General features: G+C 27.9%; 1 protein-coding gene and 1 long non-coding RNA gene across 3 annotated transcripts in view; one reads left to right on the top strand and one right to left on the bottom strand.

Moving 5' to 3' along the window:
- LOC126902726 (uncharacterized) overlaps positions 1–16,521 on the top strand; it is a 24,906-nt gene extending 8,385 nt beyond the window's left edge. Inside the window, exons 2-5 of one of the 2 annotated variants that reach the window (XM_050680310.1) lie at positions 1,449–1,626; positions 10,672–10,875; positions 11,858–11,973; positions 16,293–16,521. In XM_050680310.1, the coding sequence (XP_050536267.1) occupies positions 1,449–1,626; positions 10,672–10,875; positions 11,858–11,952 (477 nt within the window). In that variant the 3' untranslated portion in view covers positions 11,953–11,973; positions 16,293–16,521. Of the gene's footprint in view, positions 1–1,448; positions 1,627–10,671; positions 10,906–11,857; positions 11,974–16,292 lie in introns of both variants that reach the window. The other variant, XM_050680301.1, reaches the window with a different exon arrangement.
- Positions 11,820–12,964, bottom strand: LOC126902847 (uncharacterized). The gene is made up of 2 exons (XR_007703355.1): positions 12,673–12,964; positions 11,820–12,126 (listed from the first exon to the last, which is right to left on the bottom strand). It is a non-coding gene; the product is annotated as an uncharacterized LOC126902847 (long non-coding RNA).
- Positions 16,522–22,123: the final 5,602 nt, after the last annotated feature.

Here is a 22,123-nt window from a genome sequence, read left to right as displayed (position 1 = left end):
TATATTTATTTTTTACTTTTTAGTTTCATGTTATGATAGTAGTTACTATCAATATCTTGGTTGTTACGGGTAACGGGATATCAGAGTTCGATTCCGGAGAGGGAGTTTAAGAAACGGCCACTACATCCAAGGAAAGCAGCATGCGCACAAATTACTCACTCACTCCCGGAACGCGGAGGTAGTGACGAAAAATGACGATACGAAAATCATCCCTCGTAATCGGAATGAATACACTCTATATCTCTTAATTAGAATAAAGCATGTTAATATATAAATTTTAATATTAATTAAAATGTATTTATATATATATATATATATACAGGTAAAGCGACTTAAGTACGTAAACGTATCATGCATTAGGTATAGTCGTGTTTTGTGGGTGGACGGGTCAGACTAACGTTAAACCTGAGGTATAAACGGCGGTAGGAATATATACGTAAGCCGTATGCACGCGGATGATAATGGTCAGTCAAAATAAAAATTTGTTTATTTAATAAATATATAATATTGATGACACGCACGTGTGTACGGGTACGATAACCAAAAATAAATTTATATAGGAATAGTATTGCCGGCGTGGGGTGGGGTGAATGCGTTATGACAGTCTAGTATAGACGACGGAATATGCGATAACGCGTGGCGTTTGGAGAGTTACAAACATACATACATACATACATACATNTTATTCAGAGTTTAAAAAATTATTTTAAAAAAAATTGCATATATAGTTGTCATTTTTCGTCGCTACCTCCGCGTTCCGAGAGTGAGTAATTTGCGCGCCTGCTGCTTTCCTTGGATGTAGTAGCCGTTTCTTAAACTCCCTCTCCGGAATCGAACCCTGTACTTCCGTTATCCGTTACAACCATGATATTGATAGTAACTACTATCATAACATGAAACTAAAAAGTGAAAAATAAATATAGCTTAAAATACTAAAAAAACACGCTTTTAAAGCATTAGTATTAAGTACCCACCCCTTATCCACATTGGTGTATATAAAATTTTATATTTCTTATATTTCTTATATAATGCATTTAATTGTTATAATTATATTTTGTAAAATTCATTCTACATTCAAACATACAGTCCACTCACCTTATTCCTTATCCTCGACATAGCTAAAGACTTAAGACAAAACAAAACCACGAACGTTAACGAACCCGAGTGAATACCGCTGCGTTCATATATATTTATTTATGTAATTTACCTATAAATCATAAAAGTTTTCATCAGGATATGCTTAAGGAAATAAGAGTTGATTTGTTTTTGGAATAATCCAACAATTCCATATATAAATAATAATATCTACAAATTTGTATCGATGCATTTTTTATGAAAATGATTTTAATCAGTGTTTAAAACTATTTTATCTAAAAATTTTAACACGTATTATTATAAATTCTAAATTTATATATTTCAATTATATGACATTTAATTATTTATTTTAGGATTTGAAATTTAATCAATCAGCATGGGAGAAACTGGAGGCTATATTTGATAGTAATAAACATAATATTGAAGGTATGAACTTCGAAATATTTAGAGCCCTTATGTGTCCTTTTAAACCAGTACACAATTTGAATGAAAATGATATTAAAATATTATTCACTAACGAAAATGAAATAGGTAAGTAAAAGTCTAATTATGATAATAAAGTTAAATTTTATTTTCAACAAATTCTATTATAACTGATAAATTTAATATATTTGCATATCTTTTAGTTGTATCGATCAAGGTAATAGGTACAACAACATTTTGGTTTAAGACAGTGGTTAAAGTAGAAAAAACTGTATGGGGGCACTATAGTTCCTAAAAAATGAGGGTGTTCCCGAGTAACACCGAATTGTAAAATAGATTTTTTTAATTTTAAATATTATCTATAACAGAAACAAGTTGAGAAAAAAATATTAACAATAACCAATTTAGTTAGGTATCTACATATAAAAATATGAAATGACAAATATAGTAATATAATTTATAAAATATTCAACATACTAAATATATATTAATAACCGTGGTAAATTCTATTAATATAAAAAATGTTTATATCACCTTAAATTTTTATTTCTATTACTTTGTAACCTTTAATATAATAAGTCCTTTAGTTCCATGTGTAATCATAGATAAATTACATGGTTTCTCAAGCTTAAAATAAAGAATTAATTAATTAAACTTTTAAATAATCCAAAAACAAACAAATAGCAATTATTATATTATGGTTCGCCATGTTCCTAGGACTTATATTACCATGGTCGTATCATGAAGTTCTTTTCTACAGCTATTTTAACAATTTCGAAATTTTGATCATTCGAATAAATTTTCTATATCTATATAAATTTTCCACTCTTTAGTGCTAAAAATTAAAGTGTCCCTTCAGCATTTTTGGATTTGACTTAAAAGGGACGCTAGATTGTACTCCGTCCACCCATACTTGAATCACTTAAAATATGAGGTAATATTTCGCAATGTGTACGGTTCAAAGCTGATAAATACATGTAAATTTATGAATATTAATACTTATTTTGTTACAATTAATACAATTTTATTGTGATATTTATATTTTTCCATAAAATTCGTGTTGGGGATTCAGCGTTTTATTTTTAAAAAAACATTAAGTGACTCAAAATTGTCTTTTTATGTGTATAGTTCTAATTCACAGTTTATTTAAAACAGTACAGTTTATTTTGCGTGATTATGTCGCGTACGCTTATTTGTGAATAATTAAAAGTGTAAAAAAAAATCGCATAACAACCCGTCGTTCTATTATATTAATTACAGTAAATACAATCTTAATCTAAATTTTGAAATGATATGAAATAAGGAATTTCTCAATTTTCCAATATACAAATATAAGAAATTTGTACTTTTTTTTTTAATCTTCTTTCAGTATTCAATCTGAAATTTTCGAATTTCGTTACTTTTGATAAAATAAATAGATACTAATACGAATTTCTAAGAAAAAACCTTTAAGTTTAAAATAATATTTTGGTATTTTCAAATAAGTTGAAATTTTTAAGAAACCATTGATATACTTATAATTAAGAATCCATAAATATGCATTTATTTTAATAAACTACATAGCCATTAACAAAAAAATAAATAACCAGAAATATGTCATTATACAAGATTACTATGAAAAAACTTGCACATTTAAATTTTCCCTAAAATAGATCTAGAAAAGAATAAAAAATTCATAAGTCTACATTTAGATATTTAATTGAAGAAAGTATACTTTCAATGTTAATTTTTTAATGAAGATAAAGACCGCTATTTAACGCATGTTTTCATAGTATCGTTTTTGAAGACTGGTGATTCGTGAAAATTTCCAGCTCTAATTAAAATTATGCTGTCGCGATTTATAGTTTGATAATATGTAAACAGATTCCATGAGACTGTCATGACTTGTGAAAAATAGCTAACAAATAGAAAAAAACAAAATGAACGCCTGAAAATGTGGAATTTGTCCGACATTCCGTAATAAAATTTTGTTATCAAATTTAAACATAAGACAAAGTTCAACGCAACTTATTTTAAATGAGGATCTTTCATATTCCGCTATTGAAAACGTACTTTTATTCATGGTTGCATTTGAAATAAAATTTTGCTATCGTATCATTTCACGTTTTTGTAAAATTGGCTGGCTTTCAATAATGTATCACCAGCCTCTAAATCTTCTTTTATGGAGATATGTAGAAATAAATTCTGCGCGAAAATGCCCAGATCCAGAGAATATTCTTCATGTATTTTGTTGCGGCGAGTTATATGTGGCCGCGTTCAATTTACAACCCAAATGAAACCGGTAACATATAGTTATGGGGATGCCGTCGCTGTCCGGTGAAGTCGTCACCTTATCTAGTTAGTTAACCAGTGTACGGTCTTGTTGATAAGACCCATCGGCGCCGCCACGAGTTGTTCCGCGACTTTGCGGTATCGTAACGTATATGTGAATTCGGTGGATTTACCGTGCGTGTGATCGATTATATAATCGTGTTCGTGTTTTTTTTTTCATTCAAACGGTTGAAGTTGGTTGAATATACCAGTTATAATCCGATCACTGATTATCGAATTCAACGATACTTAAAAATCTTATATTTGTACTAATTTTGTTACATTGTAATATTTAGTTGTTATTAGTAATGTAAGTGGGGACGCCCAACGATAAATTTTATTATTAACTACATTAACATTGTTATTATAGACAATCTCCTTTTGAGTTTCTTTAGTTAATAAGTTATAGGATTTCCTTTTATTCACTTCCTAAGTCAATCAGACCAACCGATATTTAGGAGCCTGTAGACGAACATATTTTGAATTAAACATTTACGAACTTGCCTTGAAAAGTTAGTCCAAAAAAACTAACATAAATTAATGGATGACATTTATAAACCTTAATTTTTTTCTTAAAAGTAATATCTGGATTAGAATGTATACTCATCTAATCTATTTTTAATTTAAGGGTAGCATTTTTAATTAATTTTTTCTTCGAGATATTCGACAGACAAATTTCAAAGATTTTTCTTGTGCATTTTGTATGTAAATTAATGTGAATTTATAAAAATGATATTTTACCAATAACTGGTTGATATTAGAGAAAATAGAATCTACATTGTTATCGAGTAGACGTAGCTTTTTTTGTTGTAAGTTAGACATTAGCCGGATGTCGAATAGTGAATCCGCCGTACCTAAATTTTTTATTCGTATGTAAAATGTGCAATTTATGCGTCATAAAAATAAAGTCTATATTATTAACAAAAATATCGTGTTTTAGTTTTATTTAAAATATCGTAAGCTACCAACCAATAACATTAAAGGTGTTATCATACAATTTAATTAATTAACAAAATAATTAATTAATACAAATCAGACAGACTTTGATTTCAAGTAATTACGTTTAAATATCATTGGACTGGTTACATATTCCTAAATATTTACAATAGTTATGTCGTAACTCAAAAATATAATAAAAAAAAATATTAAAATATTTAGAGGAAAAAGGGTTAGAATGTATGTTATTGTTGGTGTAAAAAAATGTGAGTGAGAGTTACCTTTGATTCGGGGTGTAATTCGAGGGTCATAAAATAACAATGTAAAAAAATCTTACCTGGTAAATACTCTGGTTTTTATAATTATCCTTAGTGATGATATCGGTGAAGATGATAAATAAAATACACAAGTTCAGATTTTTAGTTCACAAATTAACACATAAAATTTCGACAATGACGATTACGATGTTCGTATGACTTAATGCGGACCACGAAAAGAATAGCCCAAATACAGAGCACGAAATGAACAGCCAGGAGCAAGGGTTTGCTCTGGCTTTTATAATCTTTTTTACCCTCAAAAATCGTCACTGTCGAATTTTTAGTATAATTGTTTATTAATAAGTAAGCATGAAAAACACAGAGATCAATACAGATGAATAGAACATAAATTATTTTGACATTTACATATATAACATTAACATGTTTTTTTACAAGCAAGACGAAAATTGATATAATGCATTTATCTATTAATAGTAGAATAACAAAGATGACAAAAATAATATATAGATTTTATTTTGGTGAGGAAGGATTTTTAAAGTAATTATTAATTGATTTATGATCGAACCGCATACACTACAATGTACAATGTTAAACAGTGTGAGTTTTTTGACTATTTCTCTTAAATGTTTATCTAAGTTTTTGTTCGAAAGGGATCATGTCCTTGTAAGAATATAATGTAAAATGAAACAAGTTAAAATGTACCATTTCTATGGATAGAAGTGGTGACTATTTGAAATGAAAAAAGAATATACTAATAAATACTGAAAAGATAGCATTGTTGAGTACATGAACAGGATATTTTAGTGTTGTCTCGTATAAATAATCATGATGATTATATTACGACATCCGCCCTGATTTTTTTAAATGTTGTGTCCTCACAACTGAAATACAATAGCGGATTAGAAAGGTGAGATGAAAGTTAATGTTATATGGTAAAAATTGATATAAAGAATATGTCTGAAAATTATAAATGTATTTCTGTTTGAACTGATATGTAAGAGAGCATGGTATGTATTCGTTATGATCGAAAGAGAGAAAAAAGAAATGTATATTATGCTTAAATATAAAAAATAGTAAATATTGAATAAGTAAAAATTTAAATCATGAATATAGTATATAATATTATGATATTATATAATAGTAAGTATAATAATGATAATGCTGATAATAGTAATAATAATAATAATAATAATGAATATATAAGAGATATAGTTAATAATTAATTAATAGTGAGTAATTTGGATAAATATCCATTTTTAATTATTGTTATAAGAATGATATATATGAGTAAATATTTTATATTAATGAATAATAATGCATAGTATATTAATAAATGATACAAAATACATATAATAAATATTGATATAATCTAATATTCAATATGATATTTATTAGTTCAGTGATTATTATGATAAAGTATGTGTGTAAGTACAGGAATTATTGTAGTGTTTTGAGTTGTATGATTTAATAGTAATTTATAACGTTATTAGTAGTGTCGTATTTATATAATATGATTATATTACGACAGTTAAAACAAAAAAATACTTTGGTAGAACAATTATTATAATTGAGGACTATTTGTTCTCAAATGGATCTTATAGAATTTGAAAAAATTATAAAATAGTTGGAACCTCAACAAATGTAATTATTACAAATAATAATTTTATGTTATAGAGTAAGCCAGTTTTATGAAAGAGATATAATTTCAAATGTCGTGTTAAATAGTTGGTATAAATCTACTTTACGGGACACCCTTTTTTTTTCAAAATTTTTTTTTTCAAAACGTTCGTTTTTTTATGCTGATTAAGAATATGTAAAAATTTTTGAGCGGAAGCGTGTGGTTCAAAAGTTATAGTGCTTTAAAGTTGCGATTGTAATTAAATAATATAGGTTATTAAAATGGATAATTTTTCTTTAAAGTTATTTCGTTTTTCTAGTTTTAAATTTTATACCAACTTGAGAAGCAATTTTATAAATATAATATTAGGGAAACATTGATACAGCGTTAAAAAGATGAAAAGTTTCAAGCAGAAGGTTGTCAACGGGTGGTCGTTTCATAAAACTAGCAAGCGTCGCAATCTGTTATCTTTATAACAATACATAATGTGTATGTATATACAATATTTTATAAATATATAAGTATAATGCGAATTACTATACGTCGGGGGGAGTGAGGTATGGTGATTCAATTGTGTATGACTTGTGGCGACTGGGGTTTTCTTAGTAGCCATGTAGTGTATTTACGGCCGCCGGGACCGATCTCATTTAGAACAGTTTATAGTAACGCGTCACAGGCGCTGCCGTCAAGTGTAATATGTTTCGTGTAATATGTGCCTTGTAATATCCAATCTTCTATTAATGCTACTAAAGTAATCGCAGTTAGAGATGGAACGTTTAGTTCATATCTGTGAATAGTTCATTAGTTTATAGTTCATTCAAGTGAATAGTTCAAATGAAAACCTAAATTAAATTAAAATAAATTAAATTATTTTTTGAATTTTTTTTGATCTATTTTTTCAGTATTATATCACCATTTTAACATCAAGGTTTTATACTTGTTGGGTCACTGAGAATTTCAGTCGAATGGGTTTAAATAGGTTGGGTTTGGGCTTGACTTCTATCCTCTGGGGGTTTGGGGGCGTGAGCCCCCATCCCATGAGAGTCCCGAAGGGGCTCGAATCGGTCACCGGAGCCGGCAGGCGTAGGTGACCACAACTTATATTTAAATGGGTTTGTATAACTCAACATTATAACATTAAGATATTAGTAAGTATATTTTAATACCTCAACAACTTAACTAATATCAACAATATCTAATGTAATAGTATTTTTTTTTTGTTTACAACAAGTGTTAATTGGTGTACATAAGATTTGTTCCGACACATTAAACAACACCACATCGTGGTCTTTTTTTTTTTTTTGCTCAACTTAAATTAATTGGGTTTCATTAATTACGTAATCACTCATAAAAAAAAAAACCCGAAAATTAACAAAAAAAAACCATTTTTGGAGCTATTTTTAGTCGTATGACGTAAAACTTTAAAATGCTATAACTTTTGAACTACACGCTTCCGCTCAAAAATTTTTACATATTCTTAATCAGCATAAAAAAACAAACGTTTTGAAAAAAAAAATTTTGAAAAAAAAAGAGTGTCCCGTAAAGTAGATTTGTTCCAAATAGTTATACATCCAAGTGCTAATTATAATTTTCCACTTTAATAAAAATATTTTTGTGTAACCATAAATGTAATGTTTGATATTTTTTGGAGAGTTATTTACATTTCTGGGATTTCATGGAAGCTAAAACATCTATATTTGGAACTACAAATAAAAATGGTAGTTTCCGTATTGTGTGCAGTATTTTATTTTTAACACGCTTATATTAGTTTCACTTGAATGTTTGTTGTGAGTTGTGGGATGTTTTTAACTTTCCTTGCGGCACGTGTTATTATTCTCGCGTATCCCGTCGTCTATGGCCTTGAGACTAGACGGTCGTAACGCATTAACCCCACCCCACTCACCACTCGACGACAACAATATTTTCCAACCCGTAGACGAGCGCGTGTCATCAATTATATATATATATATATATATATATATGTGGGTACCATTGGTATCTAGATGGCACCACTTCCAGGGTCTGGAGATAGATAGAGGTATCAAGTATTATAAGAAGGGAAAATTAAGTCAAATCGTGAGTCAGTCGTGAGTCGGCTAAGACGTGTCTCTATGTATATTTTTTATTTTATATGTGTATTCTGTTTTATATAATATTTTTGTGTTGTGTGAATATTATATATAGAGTTTTCGTGTGTAATTAAATATATGTGTTATTTTTGTTTGTTAACATTTAATAGAGTTTTTGTGTATTAATTTATATATATATATATAAATTAAATAATAGTATTGCGTCTTCGCTCTGTTCCTGTAATTGCCTGTTTGCATTTCCCACATATATATATATATATATATAAATAAATTTTTATTGAGACACGGCCCCATCACTTGTGCCACCTTTATCAGTCGTCGCCCTACTATTAGTATAAGTGACCATACGCCACGGTGTAAAGTCCAGCAAGTGCCGCACGCCCGACGATAACCCGCCGCAAATGATACACGTTGAGTCTTCTTCCCGTTGTTAAAGTGACAATGTTGACGATGTACGCCACCGGGTCCGGACGAGCCGCACGACCGAACTCGACGAGCCAATCCTCACCCGCGTACCGTCGCCATTAACGCTGCTAACTTTTCGACGCCCGAGAATCTTACCGTAAACCGCGTCGCCGACGCCTACGAAAATGCCGCGATAATATACGAAGATTATTATTAACTGTGTTCGTCTTTCGGTTTGATTCTTTTATAAATAACCGGTTGTTGTTGATAATAAACGGCTCACGGGTCTCTACATTCAAAAACAGTGTCGACTACATTATTACGACATAAGTTGTGTCAACTAGCTCCCCAGTAAGGATCTTAACCCGTCTTACATTGGATCAAGGTAAAAAAACTATTTGCTGACTTGATTTTTAATGCTTATTTTAGCTTCAATGCGAAGCTGAGAAGGTATTGGTTTTACTTTAATTTGAAAAAAAAATTTGACCTTTGGACTTGTCTTCACGGTGAAAATGGCTACCAAATGCTATTTTCGTGTGAAAATTCTCGATTTTATATTTTACATTTTTTACTTTAAAATATTTAATAGTGTATGGATCAACACAATTTTTTTATGAGAAATTATATTTTTTAATAATCTCTTTTTCATTCAACATACATTATCTTAATCAGGATATTAATAAGGAACTAGCAGATCATGTAACTTTTGGAATAATCCACCAATTTTTTAAAATTAAACACTATCTAAAGACTTGCATCGAAACGTTTTTTTTTATAGTGATTTTAATCACTGTTAGATATCATTATACTTGATCAAACTATGCTACGTCACCACTGTGCCGCGACCCGCCTGTGCTGGGTTTTTTAGTTCGATGTGCTTTAAAAGCGTGTTTTTAGTTTTTTTTAAACTATATTTATTCAAAATGTAATTGTGTCTGCGGTAATAGTAACAAGATGATTTAAGTTAACTTTATTGTCGTTTTCTTGAACTCATAACTATTATGTAAATAATATTTTTTAAGGAATTTATATTATTAATAACTAAAAAGTAAGAAACGTTATAATTATTAGAAACTATAGCATTTATAAAGTGTAATATTGTTAACTAGATCATTAATTGTTCAAATAGTCAGTGTACAATCGATGAATGTTACATTATATTTATTATTTTGACTATTCTCGAAATACACTTATTCGCGTGATCAAACTTGGACTTAGAACATCCAGTTCATCACATCGTCTTTAGTCAAAATATTTTGAAATATTTGTTTCAAACTAATATTTCATATGTATACAATTTGATAAATGTAACAAATTAAACGTCTTAGAAATTATTATTAGATTTTCAAGTAATATAAAAAACTATTTCTAGTATAAATCATTATTTATAAAATTATAATAAATAAATAATATTATTATTTAAATGTCGGTTAGTGATTATTACTAATAAAATTATTGATATTACCATTTTACTTTTAAATAAAAATGAATTGATAACACATAATTTTTACTTCAGATGAAGACGGATTTATGAATTTTGCTCAATTTTTAAAACGAATACTAGAAGTTACAAAAAAAGTTGAGCATACATTAAAAATTATTCATGAATATCATGTCAACCAAGATGGCAAGATGACTAAACAAACATTTATTGAAGCTTTAAAATTATTGAATATGGTTATTACACCAGAAGACGCTGAAAAAGCAATAAAAAAAGATGGTACAGACGAACAAGATATCAATTTTGAATGTAAAATAAATATTATGTATAATTTTTTAGACTTTTAAACTTTAAACTAACCATATAATGTGATATACTTCTATAAGTTTTCATAATTCCAAGATTGATAATTTATCTGAGCCTGTTCATCGACGACAGGTTGATGTTCACATATAACGTGCGGCCCAGCGAGCTCAGGTCATGGACTGCCTGGCGGGACTCATGCCGAACATCGGGGGACAGAGAGAACACTGACGCCGACTGTTAGTCAGCGTCGTTCACTCGGTCTTCCTTTACGGGTTCCCGGTCTGGGCGGGTATACTGGAGTACTCGTCCAAGAACGCAGAAGCGTTGAACCGGGTCCAGAGAAGGGCCGCTCTCCGGACGGTGTGCGCATACCGCACCGTATCCGGAGTGGCGGCCAAGGTACTGGTTTCTCTGCCACCCGCGGACTTCTTGGCCGTCGAACGCGCCAACGGATACGAGCTTCGGAAGAGTACCGGTAAACCGCTTCACAACGTGGTGGTGTGAATTATAGATGGCGTGGGCCGCCCTGAAGCAATACCTCGCAGTAGTTCCAGGGCCGTCCACATTATGTCATATGTGGAAAAAATCTGTCGTCGGGATGGTGATTGGAATCGTAATTTACTGTTAACTGAATTAATTTATAGCCAACCAAATAGAATCATTTGCAACAGATTACATGATAAATTAGTAAAATAACTTTTGATTCGTTATCCAGGAAAGCAAAGTTATATGTCTAAAATATTTTAAAAATGTGTTTCAAAAAAATAAAAATAGCCGATGTATATGCTTATTTTTATTATTATCGATAATCGTTTTAAATTATAGAGTATATCGGAAAAATTGTAGTTGATAAAATGTTATTTTATTTATTTATCAAGTTGATTTATTGCAGTAATAAATAAAAAACTGACATCTAGTTAATTTTAATCAATTAATAATATTTTTATTTATTTAGCATTCAGAAACATGTATGCCATGATATATTATAAAGTACTTAATGATGTAAAAGACAGTATATTGAATCAATTAGGGGTCGTAATTCACTGGTGATTTTGAGGCGAAGCTGAGAAGGTATTAATTTTACTAAGATGTGTTTTTTTTTATGTATGCCACTTTTTCTTAGCACTGATCGGACCGATTTCTTTCAATCATACGTCAAAAAATCACAAATCATATCTAGTTGTAGAAATTGTTCTTAAAAATTTTAAAAATTTCCTTCGTCTCCTGTAAAAAGAGAAAATCCCCATAGAAATTACAATTTTTAAATCGGTAAATTTTCGACATTCTTTAAATTTCTTTTTTTTTTTTTTTTTAACTGCCATAACTATTTTAGAAATAAACAAAATAAACGTAAAATAAGTTAAAAAACAAAAAATAGAAGTTAATTTTACTGTTGGAATAATTCACCAATTTATAATAATTAAACTTTATCTACAGATTTACATCGGAGTGTTTTGTATGATAGTGATATTAATCACTGTCAAATATCATCTGTTTGATCGAAACTCTCTGTAATGATTTGCGGGTTAGTGTAAGTTTGTTTTTAAAGTTCCTAAAATCATGCAAGGAGAAAAAAATAGAACTGGACTGTATTAATGAATAAAATCGATTTAGGAATATATAACAATTAATTGTTTAAAATTATAAACCAAAATATTATATATATATATATATATATCAATGTGGGTAATCAATGCTAATGCAACAATGCGTCAAATAAAACAAATAATAAGATTAAAATAATAGAAAAACAATATAATTAATAATTACTTAGCAATACTAATAATGATGACTGGTTGATGTGAATGTAATGCGAATGAAGTATTTGGCATGACAATTGTACCAGGAAAAATTTACTGACGCGAATAGTACTTAAAGGTGTAAGAATTTAATTCTCAATGAGCGCATCGCAAGAGCGATATGTCAACGTTTTTAAACAACTACGTGCTTGCAAGCACCGTAAAATCATATAACAGGAGCAGTTATAATAGTGGCGAAAACGCAAAAAAATCACAAAACAGGATCAACAGCAACTCGATGTCGTACAACGATCGCGCACGTACTCATCCAACGTAATGAGTCTCTCGCACAACCGGTGGTGGTAATGCGAATGGTGTTATCAGTCATAGCATAAAATGTAAGAAAACGCCCTCTCGTAATGCGTATCCAACATCATCTATACTTAAAATAATTTTTGTCTTTTATTCTCTATAGTTAAACTAATCAATTAGAATACATAAATTATTGTTAAAGCTGTATTGATTTATGAGATACTAGATTTTATTACTGTATAAATATTGTTCCGGAAGGAGCCAAGTATTCTTTTTCTAATAAATATTTTATATGATTAGTTAAAAAGAAAAAATCGATAAACAAAGAAAAAAAGATCATCATTATAATAATTCACTAAGAATTGTAACAACTTTCAAAAACAGTAAACCATAATGGGCATAGTGCCCTTTTGCAATATAGACAATTATTATCAACAATTTAAAAATTTTTAATTCTATTAAATGCAAATACACTACACTAAAACTTCGATGATTGAAGTCCATCTGACTTTCATAACATGAACACAAAATGTGACCATGACAAGAATAAATAATAATATGTAATATTTAAGTTGTACGAAAAATAGATCAACTGAATAAAACTTAAAGTAGCTAAAACATGTTAAAGTATGGAACTCAATCTAAGAACGATAATTACTTCTAATGACCATCAATCATCTCAAAATGAAACATACTGAAATTGAATCTGATGCAAAATAGCAAAAAAAGAAATATGGTTTTCCAAATAAACGCACAACTACTATTTCAAATGACTGCGTCCAGGAAGAAGAGGAAAAATTGTGCTCTCATTAAGAAAGAGTAACCAGTAAAATACTGCGGTTAGCCAGTATCAAAAAAATGTTCAAAAGTATTTAAAAATTTAAAAAAATACATATATGGTGTAAAAAAAAATCTTAAAGTTGGATTTTTTAAGGGTTTTTTTTACAAAAAACAGTTGTGCAATTTGCAATTTTGTAACCTTTAGTTTGTTTAATAAATACGATTGACCATACGTATTTTGGCCATGCCTTAGCGGAAGGAAAGGAGAATATAAAAATGGGGAAATTTAGCCTTACAATATACTAAATATAAAAAAAGACAACATATATATAATAGTCTTAATATGATATTTTCAGTTACGATAAAAAATAACAAACAAACAAGAGCCAATGATAAATGAAATTAGCACAAATTACTAATGAAATAAGTAACATACATCCCCTTTTATAACTAATACAAAATATTATGTGGACTGTAAATCCGTTAAATAAACAATAAAAAATTCTTAATAATTACTCACTGCCGTTTGAAGGTGATGAACATTGTGACACTTCAGATGCAGGGAAGGCAACAAAAAAACACCGTAAAATATAACAAGTCGTTGAGCAACTCAAATTGAACAATGTGGCGACAAGGCAATACTCGACCCAAAAAAAACCTGTCGTCGATATAACCGAAACGGCCGACTAATTGAACGCGATTGAATCCTTCACGACCACTGCCACACTCTGCCCCAACTAATAAACCAGTTGTGGCAGGTCGCGCTCTTGTTGAAGAGAAGAAAACCGGCGCTCGCCCACCAAAATGTTTCGTCACGACCGAACAACAGTTTTTTTTATAGAAATTTTACAAATCATTTTTATTTTTCGATTCAAAATATTTTTTTCTTCAAATACTAAACCTTATATACCTACTTACTAACTATTGTGTAATAAAATTTGAAAATATTAGGAATTTTCATTAAATTTGAACACCAGATAATGGTGATGGAACTAATGGGCGGGGAGAAACTGATCCCATGGGAAGGCTAAGTTATCATTTTGCCCTCTTATGTAAAAAGTACCTTAATCCAATCCTCTACGGCAACAGTCTAACCAATTGTCCAGGAGTATTATGTTCGTAATACCGCCATGGGTATGGGTAATGATGTCCATAATCTTAGTTAGAGCAATAAAAACTAGAAAATTATCATTAAAAGACTATGATACACATAACGGTTAATAATATATTGTTTATATTCTTATCTTTTATAATTTATAAAAAACTATCAATAATTTTTTATTTTATAAAACAAAAAATTGATCGATAACAACTTTTGAAATAGTATTTCAGAAGTTAGTAATATGTTTATATATAGAGCGGCGGAGGAGCGCGTCGGAGTAATGTATAATGATAAAAATAATGAAAATTGTATTATATTTCGTAAACACTGTGGCAAACGTGTCTCAAAATTGAAGAGGTTGATGCAATAACCAGATAACTATTCAAAAAATAATTTGTTGTTAATTTTGAATATATACCCAGTGTATTAATTCAAAATTCTACAAGAAATTTTTATCAGAAATAAATATAATTTTCTAAACAAATTTGATTTTAAATCTGCTATTAGACATTTTTTATCAGCTCTAATTTTTGAGATATTTACTCATTAGTAAAAGACAAGGTTTTACTACAAAGAAATCATTTAAAAACAAATAAAAATAATTTGTTCTAAGTATAAAACATTTTGATTTTTAATTTGTTAAAAATAATCTAAGTGGAATTTCGATTTAAAATTTCATATTTAACTAATTTTTTGATCCTTTTGAGTTTATTAAGAACTTATTAAAATTAAATTGTTTACATAAAACTATATTATAACTGTTATTAAACGATTTTCTGCATAATTTAGTATAAAAATTAGTTCTATACACTATTATTTGTGGATATATATAATTAAAAATAAATTAAATACTTATTTAATACTTAAATAAAATTATTTTTATTAAAAAAATTGTGAACTTTTTTACTTTGACAGCTATTTTCTTATAATGGAATAGACGCCGGGACAATTTTTTTTTAATCTTACAATATATTTCAAAATCTTTAATTTTATATTAGTTTAGTGTATTTAGTCGTTTCTAAATATTTCCAAAAATTGTGCAGGATAAAAATAATTTAAACATACGTGTGTGGTTTCATTTTCAAACCTTTTCCGTACTCCTTTTATTAAATTTTTATTAAATTGCATAAAAGAATATCCAAAGTGTGAATATTTTATCTAGTGTATCATATTAAGTTTAAAGAATGTCGAAATTTACCCATAAAAATTGTAATTTTTTGGATGATTTTTCCAAATTTCAGGGAACGAGAGAATTTTTAATATGACACAAATCAACAATGAATAAGTATAAAACTCTATTAATACAAATACACATTTCAACTTGTACAGACTGTTTACAATATATATTCTAAATAGTATAAACATTTTTATTTTAAATTATATAATATCTAAAAGACATGTATAGTCATTTCATATACTAAGTATTTTTTAATTAAAGTATTTTTTTTTCATTTTAGAAGAGAAACTCCATCCTTATGCGTTCCCGTTCAATTCAAGTTCTTAATGTTAATTAATAAAATCAAATGCATCAACTATACTATATATACAAAAATGAAAAATATGCTAATTTTAACATTGTCTCCTGATATTAATTTGAAAACAATGTGTAAAAATAAATGAAATAACTTCACTTCATTATAATTAACTATGATTTATCATAATTAAACGTATACACTATTTTCTTTATTTAAAATACTTTAGTAATTATTTTATTTTTAATTAAAATACAAAATCTTCTATTAAAAACAACAAAATCAAATTACCTATTATGTATTAAAAATATAAGTTTTACAGTTAAAATTATATCAATATTTATAAAAACTATTATTAGTTTGTATAATATAAAGTCTTATATATATAAAATTACGTGAATAATATTGAGCAAATATTTTTCAAGAAAAAATTGTTATGGAAACATATTTTCATAATTTTACATGTGAATCTATTAATCACAAGATATAAATTCTTATGAAGTGTACTAGAGATTTTTATAAGCGCATTGTAGGTTTAGTGAGAAATCCTGTTGATTTTTATTGGTTAATTATTTTTTGAAATAAAAATAAAAAATTATTCAGTTGAATAAAATAACTAATTAATCATCATTAAAATTTTGAATTTTATTTAAGATAATATGATTCGACCAAAATCTTAATTTTAATTGAATGGATATATTATAAATTTACAATACGTGTACGCAAAATATAAAATAGAATATTACAATAGTAAATAGTCACATTGTGAATATTTAACTACCTATCGATAATAATTAATTACTTCACGCAACTTCATTATGCCTGAGTATGTCTTAAAGTTTTTTTAATGCTGTATTTAGGATTGAACTTAAACCAAACTTTCAATTTTTTAATGATACCATTTTTGAACTCGAACCTAATATTAATTTTAATCATTGTCAGGCAAACCATTTTTTGTATCATTATAAAAGTTTGATTTTTAAACTTAGGATGTTTGATTCGGTTCAAATATCACTAGTTTTTTTTTTAATTTCAATTAAATTAAAATATCTTACGATTTTTCTAAATTTATCGTTTGCAACATTTACACTGAAAAAAACTGTGGCAGTTATTGGGCAGCTAATTTCAAAAGTTTGCATGAAAACTTTCCTGACAATCTGAGTGAACGGAATTGAATAGACCAAATATAATGGCGATGAAAGTTAAAAACACTTTTAATAAGTACATGTTTGTTGTGTTCAATGTACAATTCAAAATTCTTGACGATTATTTATGTTAAATTTACACGGATCTTGAGAGTCTTATAGAGGACAGAATCAAAATTAAAAAGGGACCTACGTTTTATATATTTTAAGTATTGTAATAAGTGATTAGGTGACCTTACTATTAACTATCGATTAAAAATATAACCTGATAAAACTATTTGTAAATTATTTCCTTCTGGTCAATTTTGATTTAATTAATTCAGACTAATTAATAATTATTATAAATAATAATATCAAGGTTATTACCTTGAAGAAGCCGGGTTTTTTCGACGTGGTCATATGAAGAAATTAAAACCCATGCAATATCAAGATATTTTATGGCAGATAAAGTGATGTTCGGTGTGCGATTAATCATATTATAGTTATGATATCACATGAAAATATCGGTAATTAAATGCATGCTTCCTATACTAATTTAATCAATTAAAATCTGTAAGATGCATTGTTGTTAAATTAGTGGACTTTTGTATTTATTAAAAGTTATAGAAAAAGTAAAGTAATTGCAATATTTTTTTTAATTATATCATTTCTAATTAAATTAGTAGCTATAATAGATGTCAACATATGTCTTTTACTGTAGTATAAGATATTATTTATTTTATAATTATTGTTAAATCTAAGAAAGATTGATGTTACGTGTAATTATCGCCTCATAGTTACACGATGCCACACTAAAAGGGTCCTTAAAAGGAGTCTATTTTGTACAAATGAAGTTTAACCCTTAAGCAGGCGCGTACCTATTTTTAACGTTCATAGTCGCCTGTTTAAGGGTTAACAAAATACACCTTATAATTGTAGTAATTAGATGAGGAAGTATTGAATTACGTCGATTTTAGTATAATATAAGCTTTACAATAGTAGTAAGCAATTTTTGAACTCTTAAGCAATATAATAATTTCATATAAAAGGGAAATGCAGGGTAAGCAAATTAATAATGGTGGGAAAAAGAATATAAAAGGGAAACATGAAAAGTATAGGGGGACGACACGGGACGATACTGGGCGAGACGAGACTGGACGTTTTGGTCGAAGAAACGTCGAGTTACGGGTTAGGTCGTTGATGTAAGAATAACTTTATATTTTTTTTTATAAGATTTAATTAATTTTTGTGTTAAATTATTATGTTATATTTGACTTTGTGTTTGATACATTTCGTAAATAAAATAACTATTTAAAAATCTGGACTTAGCGCAAATATTTTATATTCACGGTGATCTCGAAATTGTGTGTGTGTGTGCGGCTAGAGTCTAGGTTGGACTGCTGGTCCTTTAGTCAATCTTGATAATTAGTGAACGAGTTTGGGCTTAACCGTCCTTTAGTGGGTATAGTAAAAAGGTAGTTGTGCTGGTGGCTGACAAGGAGCCACCCTTCAATCTGCTTCTTTTGAGCTAGACTGTGCTGACGGGTCTAAACTCTACCCCTTTAGTAGTCCACTAATTAGAGAGATTGGGGCTGATCAGTTTATCCAACGGGAGGACTCGAGAAGAGCTCGGACGACGAACTCGTCGTCAATATATATATACATAAAACTTTAATAAACCTTTGTGTCTACGTTGGAGCACTACCGACGTACGACATAATGATTGACTTAGAGCGTTATTATTCATAACCTCTGGTTTAATTTTTCATAATAAATTTTGCTTACTAATTATGCCCAAAATATGTAAGCAAAAATATTGTAATTAGTATAATTTTAACTACAATATTGTTGCTTTTTACGACAGAAAATAAAAGGAACATTTTCTAGCATTATTTTTAAAAATTTTTTAGTTAAAATATTTTTATTGACATTTCAAATATCACACTTAAGAGATATTTAACATTAAGAGCCTGTCAACATTTTAACCTGATGCTGGATAGTAATTGTTACTAACTGTAATCACAACAGATTATAAATTATTAAAATGATGATAAAACCGCTATATTTAGTTTCACCTCAAGAAATTAGTTATGGAAAAATCTTCCGATAGGGTTGTCCTAAAAGAAATTGAAAGTAAAGTAACTAGTGAACGCCGTTTATGCTTAGGCTCTAACAAAGTAACAATAAATATTAGTCAATAACAATAAATATGAGTTTCCATCAGTAGCCGATAAAATAATTATTGTACATTTCTAGTCGTAAGTATTACGAAATTTTTAATTTTATGATTTGTTTTATAATTTATAATATTTGATAAAACAAAGTTTTTTATGGTTTTAAATGTATTTTTTTATAGATATAAAGTTATATATTCTTATATAACGTAATAATAAATAATATATCATATTCTTTTACATATGAAGTCCTTTTATATTTATCAAATTTAATTGTTTCGGTAAACTATGAGTAGTATTTTAAGTTATTAATATAACATAGATAACCAAATGTAATAATAAATTCTGTTTATGCTTAATTGATGGACGTGCGGGCTTAAAATGATTGCAGATTCGTAAGGATTAAATCCCCTTACCTCTCACAACAATTAACACGTGTCTCCTAGAAGATTTATTTAAAATTGTTTATAATTGTATTATTATGTGAAATTTCCAAAATAATATAGTGGTAGTAGCCTCTTTTACATTTTTCTAAAATTTCTAGTACTGAAGATATAAAGAAAACATGTAGAAAATATCTAAATTTTCTAAACATTATTATTTTTTTAAACATCTAATAAAGTGATGAATAATAAAAACTATAAATTTTTGTAATAAACCAAAAAATTAAAAAAAAAAACTGCTAAGAACTTTAAAATAAAATTAACGAAATGTAAAAATAAAAACCCAGCACAGGGGGGTCACGGCACAGTGGTGACGTGGCACAGTTGGATCAAGTATTATGATATCTGACAGTGATTAAAATCACTATCATAAGAAACGCTTGGATGCAAATCTGTAGATAGTGTTTAATTTTAAGAAATTGGTAGATTATTTCAAAAGCAACATGATCTGCTAGTTCCTTATTAATATCCTGATTAAGATAAAATATATGTCGAATGAAAAAGGGATTATTAAAAAATATTATTTCTCATAAAAAAATTGTGTTGATCCATATATTTTTCAAAAAGTTATAGCATTATAAAGTTAAAAATGTAGAATACAAAATCGAGAATTTTCACACAAAAATAGCATTTGGTTGCCATTTTCCCCGTGAAGACAAAATAAAGTCCAAAATTTTTTTAAATAATAAATTAGATTACATTAGCTTTAATTTAATATATATAGAAAAGTGTCAGACTTTCCGGAACACTTTCAAAATTTAAGTTGAAAAAGTCAATTTTTTGTGAAAAAGTTGTCATTTTGAATCCCCCCCTGTAGGCAGGTAAAAAGTCAGATTTATAAAAAAAATATACCAAATGATAGGTAAAGACATCATGCATCTACAAAAAAAAGAATTATATTGATCCATACATCTTTCGAGAAGTTATAGCATTATAAAGTTAAAAATATAAAAAAGAATTTTTTTACAAAAATCGTATTTTTTTTATTAAGTTTAATGTCTGTTTTCACCATGAAGATAAAATAAAGTCCGAAATTTTTTTTTACCATTATAAAGTATATTACATTAACTTTAATTTAAGATATATATAAAAGTGTCAGACCTTCCGGAACACTTTCAAAAGTTAAGTTGAAAAAATTAATATTTTGTAGAAAAGTTGTCATTTTAAATCCCTCCTTGTGGGCAGGTTAAAGGTTAAATTTATGAAAAAAATATACCAAATGAAAGGTAATAATATTATGCATCTATATAAAAAAGAATTATATTGATATGTTTATTTTTGAAAAAGTTATGGCACTTTTAAGTAAAAAAAATTGAAAAAATTTCGAAAATTAGCGATTTTTAAATTTGTANTTTAATAAAAAAATTGAAAAATTTTCAAAAATTAGCCATTTTTAAATTTGTAATTTTTTCGGAGGTTTCCCCCATTTACGGGGAACGAGGGAATTTTTTTTAATTTTTGAGGGTAATGTCTTTGACTAGATACGAATTGTGATCTTTTGACGTATCATTGAAAGAAATCGGTTCCGTGAGAGCTGAGAAAAAGTGGTAACAGACACAAAAACAAAAAACATATCTTAGTAAAACCAATATCTTCTCAGCTTCGCATCGAAGCTAAAATATGTTAAAGTTGAATTATTTTTGAGTGTTTTGTTAATTTATTTTAAAACTCTTGTCATTTTTATGTTTTAATAATAACAAATAAGGTATAAACATAACTAATTGTTTTATTTTGTAGGATTGGTTAAATAAATAAACTACTTAAATTATTTTCATTTACACTACATTTTGTAATATTTAATTCCAAAATAAAATATATTTTTCAATACGAGTATAATAAAATAAACCTAAATATATGGGGAATTTCTTTTGGGAAAAATTATCTCATCAATTTTTTGACGTGTGTTATAAATCTGTTATGGAGGAGCAAAGTTTTTCAACTTGGCTTGGCCATCATAATGGCAACAACACCACTACATCTTCTTGAACATTTTAACATCGTATTATTGTAATGTAGTATATTATGTTTTTTTTTTATATTTTGTCTTGCACAGTGTGCACATGTAAATTAATTCA

This window comes from Daktulosphaira vitifoliae, unplaced genomic scaffold (assembly GCF_025091365.1).
Source record: "Daktulosphaira vitifoliae isolate Bord-2020 unplaced genomic scaffold, ASM2509136v1 Scaffold_1, whole genome shotgun sequence".
In the NCBI taxonomy this organism is placed as follows: Eukaryota; Metazoa; Arthropoda; class Insecta; order Hemiptera; family Phylloxeridae; genus Daktulosphaira; species Daktulosphaira vitifoliae.
This window is presented reverse-complemented; position numbering and strand designations above follow the sequence as displayed.